The sequence below is a fragment of the Lepidochelys kempii genome, chromosome 7 (genome assembly GCF_965140265.1).
Source record: "Lepidochelys kempii isolate rLepKem1 chromosome 7, rLepKem1.hap2, whole genome shotgun sequence".
In the NCBI taxonomy this organism is placed as follows: domain Eukaryota; kingdom Metazoa; phylum Chordata; order Testudines; family Cheloniidae; genus Lepidochelys; species Lepidochelys kempii.
In genome coordinates, this window is record NC_133262.1 from 81,857,321 (window position 1) to 81,872,863 (window position 15,543).

Below are 15,543 nucleotides of genomic sequence, written 5' to 3' on the forward strand. Positions count from 1 at the left end.
CCCGGTGCAGACACAACGGCGAAGGCTCTCCCATTGCTCCGCCCTCCCTAGTCCCCACAAAGCACCTGGGGGGCTGCTCCCCGGGAGGCGGCCGCTACCCCCGCGGCCACACAGCACCTCGCCCGGCAGCCGGCCGCTAGCGGCTGTCTGACCGGGGGGGGGGGGAGCAGGCGCCCGCTCCGCATCCCACACGCCGGCGACAAGCATCGTTCTCGGGGGCTCAGCTCCTTTGTCACCGCGCTGCCCGGTGTTGCTCGGACCGGTTGCCCGCAGGGAGCCACGGCCTGGAGCCTGCTTACCCGCCCGGCCGCCCCGCCTCCCCCGGGAGCAGGCGGCCCCCGCACACCGCCCGCCTCGGGCGCGCAGAGGCGGCTGGAGCCACCCCAAGTTCTGCCGCGAGGCGGCCGGGCCACGCACCGACCAGCCGCCGCCGCCTCGGGCTGCCGCTCCGCGCCCGTTGGGAAGCGCCGCCTCACCCCGCTACCTCCCCACCGGGAACCGACAGCTGCCCCCGCGGAGCCCGAGCGGGGCCTGCCACCGCCCCGACTCGCTGCCCCCCACCAGCGGGGAGCAGAGGCACCCTCACCCATGGCCACAGAGCAGCCGCCAGCTGGTCGCGGGCGGGTTGGGCTCCCCTGCACGGCTCCTGCTCCAGCCCTTCGCAGGCTCCTTCCCCTCCACTCCCCGGTCACAAGCCGCACTGCGCCCCCGGCGGCAGGAGGACCTGCCCCTCTCTGCCCACCCTAGAGCGCAACCAGCAAGGAGTGGCTGCTACTCCCCCGTGCTCCAGCCACACACAATCGCCGCTGACGCCGCAAAATTGGGGTCTAGAGCCAGCCTTGCCCCACACCTGAGGAACAGGCGGCAACTTATGGGGCGAAGCATCACCCTGCTCTTTCATAAGTAGCCCAAACTACAGAGGGCTCAGCTACCACCAGCGTCCTACAAGGCTTGCAGCAATAGCCCCAGAGGAGGCTCACAACCATAACAGAGAAAACGTTAGCCTCTTTCACTCCTGAGTGCACACATTCAGGTACCATTTCTGACCTAATGCGTGATTTCCTTTTGTATTGACAAATGGGCGTATTTTGCGTTGCGCAGTCCATCGCTTTGGTGTAGCTTTAGATTGTAAACCCTTCAGGAAAGGGATTCTGTCTTCTATAATTGTACAAGCACCCAGCCTTCGGGCCCTATCATAGTATAAATGTTTATAATACAGTGTTCCCTCTTTAGGTAAATTTTGTTTATGCATCAATAAGCCTATTCTCCCATGCCCCTTGTCAAAAGTAACTGAAGAAGAGAAGTCCAAGACTGAGTTTGCTGCAGCTTCTAGGTTCTTGGGATAAATACAAAAGGTGCCCTCCACCTACAGCATAAATTAAGTGAAAAGGAGTACTTGTGGCACCTTAGAGACTAACCAATTTATTTAAGCATAAGCTTCTGTGAGCTACAGCTCACTTCAGGGGATGCATTCAGTGGAAAATACAGTGGGGAGATTTATATACACAGAGAACATGAAACAAAGAGTGTTACCATACACACTGTAAGGAGAGCAATCAGGTAAGATGAGCTATTACCAGGAGGCGGGGGGGGGGGGGGGGAGATGGGGACAGGACGACCTTTTGTAGTGATAATCAAGGTGGGTCATTTCCAGTAGTTGACAAGAACATCTGAGAAACAGTGGTGGGGGTAGGGAATAAACCTGTAGAAATAGTTTTACTTTGTGTAACGACCCATCTACTCTCAGTCTTTATTCAAGCCTAATGTAATGGTGTCCAGTTTACAAATTAATTCCAATTCAGCAGTCTCTCCTTGGACTCTGATTTTGAAGTTTTTTTGTTGAAGAATTGCCACTTTTAGGTCTGTAATCGAGTGACCAAAGAGATTGAAGTGTTCTCCAACTGGCTTTTGAATGTTTTAATTCTTGACGTCCAATTTGTGTCCATTTATTCTTTTACGTAGAGACTGTCCAGTTTGGCCAATGAGCATGGCAGAGGGGCATTACTGGCACATTATCACAGTGGTAGATGTGCAGGTGAACGAGCCTCTGATAGTGTGGCTGATGTGATTAGGCCCTCTGATGGTGGCCCCTGAATAGATATGTGGACACAGTTGGCAACAGGCGTTGTTGCAAGGATAGGTTCCTGGGTTAGTAGTTCTGGTGGGTGGTTGCTGGTATTTGCTTCAGGTTGGGGGGCTGTCTTTAAGCAAGGACAGGCTTGTTTCTCATGATCTGTGAGAGTGATGGATCATCTTTCAAAATAGGTTGTAGATCGCTGATGATGTGTTGGAGAGATTTTAGGCGGGCGCTGTGATTGATGCACATATTTCTGCTACAGGTGCTGCATGTAAAAGAAAATAGCCATGCCTTCCACAAGTGAAAGCATGCCTAAGAAACTTTATGACAAGGGACCCTTTGGGAGCTGGGGTTGTTATGGCTATTGGGGGGGAAAAAAAGTGCAAGGCTCCTGCACTGAAGCATTGACAGATATGCTGCAGCTCAAACATCCTGCTTCAATATGGTAAAAAAAATCTGACATTTATCCCCATTTTATAAAGTACATGTAACAAAATCCTTGCTCCCTCAGACTAATTAGTTTAGCATTACCCTTGGAAGGTAGAGAGTAGGAAAAGGAAGTAGAGGCACGGTTACAGTTCATCAGCTGCTCAGCCATGATCAGCAACTAGGATAGAGTATCAAGGGGCAGAGGTGTCTTATAAAGAGAAGTTAAGGAAAGGGCTGATCAGGTTTTATGAGGGAGTTTTGCCCACATATATAGGAACATGCAAATGCCTTCAGAGAATGTAAGGCACAAACTGATTAACAAGCAAGAACAGTTAGAAATGTTGGTAAAGCGAAGACATGATCAGGCTCATGAAAGGTTAGTCGATAAGCTAGATGAGGGAGTAAATAACGAAGGGGTTGAAACGTAAAAAGCTTGTATTCAGGAGTGCACTACCCTAGCACTTACAAACCCTACTTACACACCAGGATCCCACTTTTCTAGGCACACTAAAACGAGATGAAAGTAGTACTAACTATAATATAGGAACCAAGAAATTGATACAGGTAAGTGAGTACAAGGACACAATGAGACAATATTGGTCAGCATGACGGAGTACTGGTACACGGAGATCATGGTCTAACTGTGCCTACAAAAAACTGACCATTACAGAAAAGGAATTTTAGAAAGGTGGGTCACAAGAGGAGAATGAGGTAACATTACAGCTGGGTACAGTAAGCTGTAAGGGCACCATAGGAGAAAGCACAAAGGTATTTGTTTGAAAATTTAACAAGTGAATGATAGAAACTGCCATCATGACAGAGAGGAACTGGAAGTTGACACGTGGATAATGAATGAAACAGGATGATAGGGTGGGGAATTGCAATGGAAGGCATTGAAAGTGAAGACAAGCAACATGTTTGTTACAACAGGGGAGGAGGAACCACTAGAAAAATCAAAGAGAGGAATTATATGCTCAAAGCAACTGGTAAGAATCATCTGTAAAGCTGTATTCTGAATGGATATGATGGGGTAAGATTACATTTTTCAAGGGCAGAGAAAAAGATGTTACCGTAATCAAGATGAGAGCTTGGCCAAGAGTTGTCCAAGTGGATGGATATGAAAGGTCATATCTTAGCAATATTATGCAGAAAGAATAGGCAAGATTTAGACAGCCTGCAATTGAGGACTTAAAGAGGTCCATAAAGATGACACCCAGCTAACAGGCCTGACTGAAGAGCACAAAATAGTGATGCTATCTACATTGATTGAGAAAGGAGGTAGCAAAGAGGGCCTAGAGGGGGCAGGAGAGATTAAGTGCTGTTTCAGCAATGTTGAACTTGAACTGACAGCAAGACATTCACAAGATTCTAGAAAGGCTGAGAAGACGACATGTCTGGAGGAAAACCGAAGAGCGGGGGCAGGTGAGAGAAAGTAGTAGAGGTGCTCAGAGAGGGGGTTGACATGATCGGAGCATTGAACCAAGATTTTAGCAAGAACATTCGGAATAGAATTGGGAAAAACAAGGGTATAATATTCAAGGCCAGCAAAGAGGTACCCGAAGCAGTCAAGACATGAAATGATGAAGATTGAAATGTTGTCTCTGTGGATAGAAAGAAAAAGCTGGAATTTAGATTTTAGGTAAGTATTAATAGGCTATTTCTAAATCTTGCTGAACACACAGATCCAGCCAGAGGGCCAAGTTAAAAAATTACTCATTTAAAAATATTAAATGAGTAGGAGGATAGCAGTGATGTCCACAGTGGCAGACAGAGAAGGCTTGGGGAGGAAAGATCAAGAGCTGAGCTTCACCCACACTGAGCTTAAGGTGACTGGAAATTCATGAAGAGATATCAGGAAGTGATTATAAAGTACAGATGAGAAGCAACAGAAAACTGCCTATAGGCCAGCATTGATACAGTCATGCTGAATGAAATAGTTAGCACTAGCCTTTATTTGTATGTGTTAGCCTAAAATAAGTTTGGGATCAAACAACTTTTGTGTTTATTCTTATGAACTGTAGTGTTTAAGAAAGTGAGAAAACCCATTTATAAATGGTTCTCTAAAAATGTTTGCTTTTCTACAGCCTTTATCCATTCTGTCATTTGTTCTTATATAAATTTACAAGACCTGAAAATGTGTATATATTAGAAAGCTGTACCTTAAAGTATACCTTCTGTCCTATAAATTTTGTTTGTTTCAGATATTTAGGAGCAAGTTGGTCATTAGGTTTGACATCTTCTCATGATTACTTAGAGGTATTGGCATTTCCATGAATAAATTATGGCTAGCCACTTGCCTGAGTCAGAGGGGTGAGCTAATTAGTCACCAGCAGGCATAGTACAGAACAGAGGACATGAGTGCTTTACTTCAAAATAGGGATTAGACAGAATCTGACTATGGACACTGAGTATCCAAAGACCTTCTTAAAGGCCTCCTGGGTGTTTGTCAGATCCATGCACCAAGATCCAACCCTGCACAGTTGGAAACATTACTAAAAAGAACCCTAAATTAATGTAGGTAGAAAAGAGATAATGGAAAACTAAAGTAGCTTTTTGTTAGTCTAATCCAAACAGCCACAAAACTACAAACTTCATCTCACACACACTCCCAAGTTTAACTTCCTGCAGCCAGATCCCCATGAAAGAGCAGAGGCGAGGAATGGAAGAAGCAGTTCAAGGAAGAAGTGAGAGTTTTAAAATGGTCCTTTCACTGGATATTCAGCTCCACTTTAGTCAGCTGACAGCTTTTTCACTAAGATCTCACTTTTACAGAAGACTAAATTAAGACCAGTTTAACAGTCCTGGTTTAGGCTATAATCCTGGTATCTGATATTGGAGATTCCTGCATTTCTGTACCAATGGATATTACTCTAGGATCAGGGCCTTAGTTTCTACATCAGAAAGTGAGCTGAATTTAGCACACTTTAGCTGTGTATCCTTACACACTGATGCCACCCAAAACTGGATATTAAGATTTTTTTAAAAATTAAATCTTAAATTGTCATTCTAGCACCAAGACACTCCTGTATTATTAGGTTCTAAATGAATCCCGTATTTTCCTTTGTCAGTATATTTTCTCCATTTCTATCTATTCCAGCTCAGTGCAGTTTTATCTGTAGGTATTTCTTAGTTTCAGCTAAACTCCACTCCCTGAAGAGGGCACATTTTAACTACTGGGGGAAGAGGGAGATGGCAGACTTACTCTTTTGCCTGATTTTCATGTAGTGTAAGTGAGATTTTACGAACTTTTCATTTAAGTTAATCAAAATCAGTATTATGTTATCAATAATAGGGTCAGATCCTCTGTTGGTATAAATCAGTGTATGTCAACATATACGAGCTGAGGAGTTGGCTTATAATATTAAATATCTCAAACTTCAGAACACTTATAAAGCAATTACTGACAAGTCAAAACTGAAGGAAAAATTCTGTGGAAAGAGATACCAGATTGCTCCAGCAAGCTTACTGAAGTATTGAAAGATTTTATATATTTTACATGTTTTAAAACTTTCCCACCTTTAAATAGTTGTTTGTTGCCTATCATAGGCGGCAGGTTGCTAAGGCTCAAAGGGGCTCAGCCATACCTACTCTATTTTCTGAGCCTGCCCACCGCCAACCCAGCTTGACCGATAAAGGCTGGTTTCCAGCATCTCCAGGGCCAAGAAGGGAATAAGGTAGGTATTGCAGGGGAGGAGGAACCACCTGTGTGCGGACAGACACATCAGGTGACACAGTGGTGCACTTCTCTGAATCCGTGAGCAGCGAGACCCAACAGGCCAGAATGGGTAGCCAAGCCAAACCTGCTCAACAGGAGCTGCCTCTGCAGAGTGAATGGTGGTGGGCTCAGCCCCTTCAAAGGATATTTTCACCAGCTGCCTACGTTGCTATTGAAAAAACAGTAACATACATGAGAAGTTCAGTTACACAGTAAGTCATTGTGTCTTTAAGCATTTCAACTGAAAATATTGATATTTTGTTTGATTCAAGCAGTGCCATAACTAGCCCAATAGTAACAATTGAGCAAATTTTTATTACATTACAAATATTACAAAAATTAGAGAATTTTAAAACCAAAAATGCCCATATCTAATGTATAAAGTTATGAACAACCCTTAGGACACAAATTTGACATTAAAGGAAAAAAATGTGAAAAAATACAATGAACAGCATTTGTGTCTTTTTGTAGAGTCAAAAGTTAAAATCTACAAATTAATGTTGAGTTAATAGCATAAACTAAAGTGTTAGGCATGAGGTAGTTCTATTTGAGCTCTCTTATACTGTGTCAAGTAAAGGGAAATTTGCACCATTTAAGGAAACAACCTGGCATGTAAGTTTATTAACATTAAGTTGCAATTCTGTCTCCAACCCAACAACTCCCAAAAGAAAGCCAATACTACATAAAAAATCCTGGCTCCATTGAAGTCCAAGAGTCTTGGCATTGACTTCAAGGTTGGCCAGGATTTCACCCGATAAGTTTTTTTTTTTTAAAAAAAAAACTTTAATTCTTAAAGGTGAATAGGTATATCATATTTCTCAAAACTTATCCAAAAGCTAGTGGAGGACAGAGATACGTTATCAAGTTGTGTCAGTGTGAGAAGTCTGGAATTCAATTATGTATGTTCTTACATGTAGGACAGACTTTAAAGAGAAAGCAACAGAACGGGCATTGGAAATAGAAAAGGGAACTCATTTTCTAACAGACACAAAAACACAGTCTTAAAGTTTTACATAGAAATTCCCTTCTTTCTTGCAAAAAACTACATTTTAAAATCTGCAAAACCAGAATGATCCCAAATTTCTTGTCACTCAAAGCAGTGTATTATTTGTACCGAGTGGCCAATAAGAAATTTCTTATCACCCACAAGAAATATATATATCCAAAGGAAAATGGAATATGAGAGTGGCTATCTAGTACCTCTAAAAGTGCACACTTGTGTTACTGATATGGTAGTGTCACACTGGTATTAAAATTACCTGTTTTCTTTAAAATAATTTGTGCAATATGGTGAAAAGAAACTTTTACAGTTTGAGAAACCAGACTGAAATCAAATCCATTCAGGCTACATGGTGCACTCAGCACCCATAGTCTTCTAAACCATTATTTGCATTCAGCAGCACATATAGAAAATGAACAAGATGACTTTTCCCCCTCAAATTCTTCATCTTTACAATCATAGGAGGTTACACGGATAGACTCGTTCATGTGCCCCTGATGGAAGATTGAAAATGTAATAAAAGTTAAGGAAAATAAACTTCAAATACTTGGATAATATTTTGTTCTTGCAAAAGAGTTTCTAAGCATAAGGGTCTGTCTTGTGTCAAAAGTAGTTTTGGGGCATATCACAATGCCATCTTCCAACCTTTCCACTTCACATGCTCTTTCAGAAGTTATAGGTTTCTCTAATTACTCTGAGAAAGGATGAAGTCTAACTAAAAGACTCAATTAACAAGAGAGATTATGCACATAAAGATAGCATTTTTGCAGTTCTAGGCACCTTATTATTACACTATCAATACAATTCCTTTTAAATACATGTCCTCTCCTTCCACAAGTTTGAGAAAATAAGAAGTTGACACGCTAACCACATCTAGCAGACTATAAAATGCATCGGTAGAAAAACAGGGTTAAATAGGAGGCTTGTTTTGATGTAGCTTTAATTTAAAATTTTAAACAGTGTAGCCTCAGTGTTTCCCAAACAGTATGTCTGGATCACAGGAAGGTTCTAGAGGGGGTGCCATGTCCAGGGGCACATTAGCCCATCACTGAGCCTAGGCAAACACACTTCTCCCAGCCTCGTATGCAGAGGGTTGATAAGTGAATTCTCCCTGCACTCACCCTGCAGCAGCAGCTTCTATGCCATGAGGCTGGGCCCAGCTCTCCACTCTGAGTTTTGCAACCTGGTGCATAGGGTCACATCACCAGTCTCTCAGATTTGGCCCAGCCAAATTTTAGAGCACCTCACCAGGTTCTAATGCAAGGCAGTTAGAGTGCTTTGCAAGTCACACCCCTTTAGAGACCCTTGCCACATTGTGTAAACAAACCCTTAATTGAAGCTGATTTGCAAATTGTGGAAGAGAAATACAAAGTTTGGACTCACTTATTAGCTGGACCCAAAGCATACCCCTTTAATAGGTTTGGTTGGTAATTTTTTCCACTGTAATACAGGTTGACTATATAGTACAGGCCACAATTTGCGCATCTTGAAGAGTCTGAAACATGCACCCCAAATCTTGCTACAGCTCAGTTACAGATACAACTCCTGCCACTCGACACACAAGACCCAACATTCAAGGAAATGGCATTTGAGTAGCCTCCTTTGGCTGCTGGTGTTGATCACAAATCATGAGAGAAAACAGAATATGTATCATGGCAGCAATAGCCAATGGGGAAGACCATACTGAAAAACAGGACTTGTAATTCAATAGACTGTTACAACTTTTCAAGATGAAGAAACAACATTTTCAAGGTGTTCCTTGTTCTTTTTGAGATGCTGCCTATTCAACTGCTAAATTACTGAATAAATGGGCTAGCTCAGGGGTTCTTAAACTGGGTGTCGGGACCCCTCAGGGGGTCGCGAGCTTATTATATGGGGGCTCACGAGCTGCCAGCCTCCATCTCAAACCCCGCTTTGCAGGGAGCCATAATGGTGTTAAATATACAAAAAAAAGTTTTTTTTAATTTATATGGGGGGGGGTCACACTTAGAGGCTTGCTGTGTGAAAGGGGTCACCAGTACAAAAGTTTGAAAACCACTGGGCTAGCTGCAAACATGGAATTCTACGGCACTGAGATAGGGACCACTGCACAAAGTATTTTACTTAAATTGTTTCATAGTTTAAAGTTCAAAGAGGTGAAAGCACCATAACATCCACTACTAAATGGAAAGCTGTTGGCAAAAATGTAAGTTACAAATAGGGGCAAATATTAAGTTGGTCTATTCTAAGAATCATGTATATTTAAATATATAAATTTACAGACTGTAAATATACAAATTGAAAATGCAGTTCTCATGCTACAGAGCTTAAGCGCCCCAGTCTAGCAGCACTTTTTCCTTCCCTTGAAAGCACTCTCTGTAGTATATATGCTTCTCAGCATATAATTCCAGCCTGTTTCAATAAAAAAAAAAAAGTGTGCAGTTTCAACTGTTGTAATTTATCACATTTTAAAATATTAAAACTAAGAAGAACATATTTATCCAACACCAGTAGTAAGAGTATCAGGATATACAGAAGTGCACAGGAAAAGGATATCATGGCTTCAGAGTTTAAATGGCAGAGTAACTTCTCTAAAGGAGGATAGAGGCACAGTGATGAAACACAACCCAGCATGATTAATTTGTGCTTCGCTCTTGTAATAGCAACGTTAAGACGCCTCCAGTCCATCAGAAGTGTTCCAAGCTGTTGAAATGAATATAATTATTTTCTCTCTCTTAAATTCCTACTTTTTAAAAGAATGAAAAAAGTGTAGAAGTACAACCCATCTTCAAATTTTTAAATCTCAAGGAATTTGCATATATTTCTTAAAAAGGAACACATGTCAAATCTGGTTCCAAATTATGTTTCTATAAAATGCATTAAAAAATTTAGCCAACATAAATTATCCAATTATTTTAATTCTAATATGACATTCTTAACCATTCTTAAGTTTTTCCAACCCAAACTTTAACACAATGTGCTAGTGGAGGAGCAAAAAAATGAAAAGTGGTTAGAAACACTATATACAAAAGTGAAACCCATTAATCCATTTTCATTGTCCATGTGTAAGAAACAAAGCCAAACAGTATGAATGAACTAAATTTGAATTTAATATATTTCATTTTAAAACAAGCATTGTATCAAAGTGTTGAGCAAATTGTTGGCACTATACAAATAATTAAAAATAGCATTTTAACAAAAATGTCCTTAATACGTCTGTATTACTTTGTAAATGCCAACTAGCCACTCAATTTTCCCAGTGTATGTGCAATTGTTATAGATGTAATTATGACTAAAATACATTCATGCATGTTCAGTAAAAAGTATTGTCTTATTTTAAGGATTTCCATTATGGCAGTCAAAATTTGTGAAATGTCTTTGAATAATTTAGTCAAATATGATCCACTCACATTTCCGTCATTATTATTCCTAACAAAAGATACTATTATGATACTTTTGTCTCTTCCTTGGTATTTGTCCACAGTATTTACTTCCACTGTATCGATACATGAGTTTGTCATCAAGTCAGTGATTATCTTTAACTGATGTCTGTATGGAGATATGATACCAATATCTGAAGCTTTACAGCCAGCCTTAACAGAAAGAAAAAGCAAAACAGTGATTTGAAAACATGACAGTGTGGTTAGTTTGGGGTATGTTCTACACCAGGAGTGGGCAAACTTTTTTGCCCTAGGGCCACACTGAGGTTGCAAAACGGTATGGAGGGCCGGGTTGCAAAGGCTGTGCCTCCCCAAACAGCCTGGCCCCCGCCCCCTCCCCCTTCCCACCTCCTAACTGCCCCCCTCACCCATCTAACCTCCCCTGCTCCCTGTCCCCTGATTGCCCCAACCCCTATCCACACCCCTGACAGACCCCTGGAACCCCCAAACCATCCAACCCCCCCCTTGTTCCCTGACCGCCCCCTCCTGGGACCCCCGTCCCTAACTGCCTCCCCAGGACCCCACCCCCTATCCAACCCCCTCTGCTCCCTGTCCCCCCCTCCCCGAACCCCCCGCCACCCCAGGACCCCATCCCCTATCCAACCCCCTCTGCTCCCTGTCTCCTGACTGCCCTGCCTCGAACCTCCACCCCATCCAACCACTCCCTGTCTCCTGACTGCCCCCCGGGACCTCCTGCCCCTTATCCAACCCCCTCCCCCTTACAATGCCACTCAGAGCGGCAGGACAGGCTTATTGGAAAGCCTGGGAGGTGGGTGGGTGCTACCCGCACAGCAGCATCACTGCAGGGGAGGGGAAACAGCAGGGGAAGGGCTGGGGGCTAGCCTCCCCAGCCGGGAGCTCAGCAGTCGGGTACGACAGTCCCGCAGGCCGGATGTGGCCCGCAGGCCACAGTTTGCCCACTTCTGTTCTACACCCAAGAGACCCTCTAGGAACTCCCAATGCTACAGAATATGACTAATCATTTATCAAAAGGAAGTCTAAGCAGTTATTAGTTAAAATCAGGCCCCAAGCTTTGGCCTTCCCTGGCACTTTAGGAGGGAGAGGTCCTCAAAGTCCTCATTTCTCTCTCTCTCTCTCTACTTCATACTTGAAAAAAATCCCAAGTAGCTGATTGTCCTTCAGAAGGCTGAACATAGCTCTCACCAGAGTATGTCAGTCAATGCCACTCCAAGTTCGCTCTAGAAGTCCCTGAAGAGGAAGAGGCATTTCCCCATTCCTTCAAGGACCAAACATGCTGCCTCAAATGCACTCTAGGCCCAGCCAGGCTGGGGGCAGAAGACAAAATGAGATCCTGAATTCTAACCCATGCATCAGACTGCCATTCAACCAGCCTTCAGTTTACTCTTGAGGTTCCAGTTCATTCCTGAACATGCAGGTTTGCATTCTGCAGTAGTTTTATACCATTGTTAACAGTACAATTATTTTGCCCTCCCTCCAGACATCATATTAAAAGAAAGATACCTTAATAAAGAAGGAGGTGAGGAAGAGTACTAGTTTGGCTTCTGTCATGTTACTTACACCACCTTTTTCTGCCTGTTCTGGTGCTGGAACCTGTATAAAAAGTCAAATGACTATTCTATGCAACAAGTTATTTTTTTCACTAGTTCAGTGAAATTGTATTACACTTGCTCATGTAAAACTGCTTATATTCAAATCTCACATTTCATCCTAAAAATCACAAAGCAAAGCAATTTACCCAGGTGGCTCTATCCCTGTTTTACAACAGGGAAACTGAAGCACAAAGTGGCTTGTCCAAATGTCACAGAAAATGAAAATTCTGTCTTATCTGACTTTTCTTTCTAGGAACTTCCATGTTAATCTTTACAGTGGGGATTCTGTCTCCATGGTAACTGGAGGCAGACCATTTTTGTTTCTAAACTGAACCTGGTCTTAGGATCACCCCTCAGGAAGAACTCTCCAGAATAATTGTATTTTTCAGCTTTAGAAATAAAACTTGTAAGTACTCTTCAACTGAAGCCACTTGCAACACAGTTTTGACAATGAAAAGTTTCTTATTTATTTCCTTTCTTCTAGCAATATCTCACACAATTCTGTGATACCTGGGCTATACCCTTACTCTCTACAGTTTTGGAAATTGTTCAGCCCATGCTGGTCATGCCCCCCTTCTCCAGCTGCCGCCCAAAAGAGTCATTCCAAAGCTGTGTAGAAATTCTTAGCACATAATCAACAATAACCTTAATGCCAAGCAGTGAACTATCTACAGTAGGCTACCTGGTTCACAAACTAGACAAAATAAATGTTGCCTCTTGGCTACAGAAGTCATATTAGCGATGGCAGAATTAGAAGAGATGCTGCTAGCAAAAAGATAATTAGGTAAAGAATTTTATTTCATAGCCAAGCATCTCCCACAATGTTGTGATGCTTGGAAAGTAAGTAGTAAGGGAGAGACAAAGAAACAGACAAATATAGAAGTCTCCCCTTGAAAGTAAAATGGCAAGTTATGTTTGGATCACTACATACAGCACCTTCCTGCCAAAGGAGGCCTCTGAAGAGGCTAGAAAGTCCATCTTATAGTGTTTGATAAAGGTGTTGATAAAACACCATGTTGCTGTCCTGCAAGTTTCCTCAGTTGAGGCACATATTCAGCTCAAGATGTTGCTAGAGATCCCAAAAGAATTAAAACCCACCTCTTCAAGAACAGGTTTACCTGGTGCCTTTTGTGTCACTACAATGCATAACAATTTAATCCATCTGGCCAGGAATAGTTTGGATGCCTGAAGGCCTTGGAACTCCAGGTGAAAGAACATGAACAAGGAGCCTGATCTTCTCAATGATTCAGTGCACCTGAGGGTAGATCTTTGTTGTTCTAAGTATATCTAGATTATACCACACCTTTTCTGTTTTGGACAAAAATGATGAGAAGCTCATTTCCTGGGACATCTAGAATTAAAAGAGGAATTCACCTTTGGTAAGAAAAATTCTGGAGTCCTTACAACCACCTTGTTATCATGGGGGACACAGTATGGTTCCTGAGCTGCCAAATCCAAGACACATCTAGCAGACATGCTAGCAACCAAGAAGCAAAGTTTCTTAAACTAGAAAGGCCGAACAGTTCAAATGGATAGGTGGTTAGGGATTTTAGCACCAGTGGTAAAATCCCACCTAGGTAGCTTGGTCTGTCTGCAGGTTTAGCCAGTTTGGCTACTCTGAGAAATCTTGCAGCCTGCAAACTTTCAGCTGAGGAGCCCAAGGACACAGTGTGTTAAGACTCTGCTTAAATCTGACAACTAACATTCTCCAGTGTTGGGCAACAGTCCCTTGTCCATACTGTTCTGAAGGAAATCTAGAATAGGTGAAATTCCAGGGTCCTTGGGATTTCTGTCTGCTTGGCACCATGAGCTAAACCATGCCCAGATGGAGGAGTAGCCCTTTAGCAAGGAAGTCCACGTGGAAGCCAGTACAGTCCTGCTTCATCTTGGAGGATAAACAGAGTGCACTTAATGCTTTCCTCTCAATAGCTCCGTTGTCACTTGGAGGCAACTTGTATTTGAATAGAGACTAGAACCTTGGTGAAGGATTTGTGGACTCACTGGTTGATACTGCAGGGTTAGGTTCCAATGCCAAGTCTCCAAATCTGAAAACTATTATCTGCTTGGCAAGTGTGGCGGTAGAACGATCAACTTTGCTTCCTTTCATTTTATCTTCTCAATCACCCTTTCTGCAAGCAGAAGTTTTGGGAACGCATAAAGAAAGCGCTTCAGCCACTTGTGTGAAAGAGCATCTGTACCTACTAATCTATAAATTGTTTCTCTTGCAAAATACTGTGTCAAGCTTTCTGTTCCTGGTGAACAGATCCACAGATGGGAGGCCAAGTGTCTGTAAGATCATGTGCAAGACTTCTGGATTTGTTTGGAGTGGCCATCTGCTATCCAAGTGCATAAAAACAGACTGGGTTGCTGATCTGGATGCCATGTCCCTGGCTGAGAACCTCATTGTGTTCTCTGAGCCACCTGCAACTAGCACTTACCAAGGACAGTCTCTTAAGGATAGTCCTGAAGTCAGGATGATCCTGGTCATCCAGGGCCTTTAGGTAGTTTAGTCAGGCTACTGCAGCTCTTGCTAAACAGAAAGCATCCATGGATGCTCAGAACAGCTGAGAAAACCAAAAACTCCTCCTCAGGGTAGTCTCTACCTTTGGTATTTCTGATCAATACTGTAAAAAAATGCTAAGTGCATGTTTTGCTTGTATGCTTTCCCTTATCAAGATGTTCCCATTAATCCCTGATTATATCTTCAAAAGGAAGGGTGCATGGGAATTTGCTTTCTGAGGTGGGGATTTCCCTGGCAGGTATTCACTCTTTGAATTCTCATCTGGTTGGAGCTGTACAGCAGATGCCATTTTCCTGCACACAGTAGCAAATTCAGCTTGGAGAAAAAACCTTGGCTGGTTTTTCTCCTTGTTCTGCTCAAAGCCTGAATCAGAAAATTCTCCCTTAATGGAGGAGGAGGAGTGCCAGAGGATGAAATTTAGATTTTTTTTTTTCCTTTTTATGCTTCCTTTGTTTTTGGCTCTTTTTGCCTGTTCTGCTGGGTTTCCTGCATTGTTGTGGCTGGGGTAAGGTCTCTTGCGGCCCTTTTTATCAAGAGCCTGGAATCCTCTAGATGTATCTCTGTGTCCTCCCTTTTGGGTCTCCAGTCCCTTTGCGTGGGGGATGGGGTCTGTTCACAGGAATCCCCAGATCCGTCTTGGGGGGAGCTGTGGACCCCCTTCAGGATCTTGGGCTAAGGAAAGAGACTTCAAGGATTCTAAAAGGGCTTTTCCTTCTGGGTCTTTTGCAGAATTTACCCCCAAGAGCTAGGCAGACAGCGCCAACCTTGTCCTTAGATTCTCTCCCCAAAATGCTCAGAAGCTCCTGATCAG

General features: G+C 42.9%; 2 protein-coding genes across 9 annotated transcripts in view; both read right to left on the reverse strand.

The window, feature by feature from the left end:
* The window catches only part of RUFY2 (RUN and FYVE domain containing 2), a 64,232-nt gene extending 63,548 nt beyond the window's left edge, over window positions 1–684 (reverse strand). For 2 of the 7 annotated variants that reach the window (XR_012159993.1, XM_073353476.1), the window contains exon 1: window positions 66–296. Coding sequence is in view for 6 of the 7 variants with exons in the window: in XM_073353476.1 (XP_073209577.1) it covers window positions 66–207 (142 nt within the window). In the remaining variant the exon portion in view is untranslated. Of the gene's footprint in view, window positions 1–65; window positions 300–586 lie in introns of those variants that run through there. The other 5 variants (XM_073353472.1, XM_073353471.1, XM_073353473.1 and 2 more) reach the window with 4 other exon arrangements.
* Window positions 685–6,381: 5,697 nt separating this feature from the next.
* The window catches only part of DNA2 (DNA replication helicase/nuclease 2), a 34,972-nt gene continuing 25,810 nt past the window's right edge, over window positions 6,382–15,543 (reverse strand). Inside the window, exons 18-21 of one of the 2 annotated variants that reach the window (XM_073353478.1) lie at window positions 12,123–12,212; window positions 10,611–10,793; window positions 9,757–9,903; window positions 6,382–7,734 (exon numbers count right to left, since the gene is read on the reverse strand). In XM_073353478.1, coding sequence (XP_073209579.1) covers window positions 7,678–7,734; window positions 9,757–9,903; window positions 10,611–10,793; window positions 12,123–12,212 — 477 coding nt within the window. In that variant the 3' untranslated portion in view covers window positions 6,382–7,677. Of the gene's footprint in view, window positions 7,735–9,756; window positions 9,904–10,610; window positions 10,794–12,122; window positions 12,213–15,543 lie in introns of those variants that run through there. The other variant, XM_073353477.1, reaches the window with a different exon arrangement.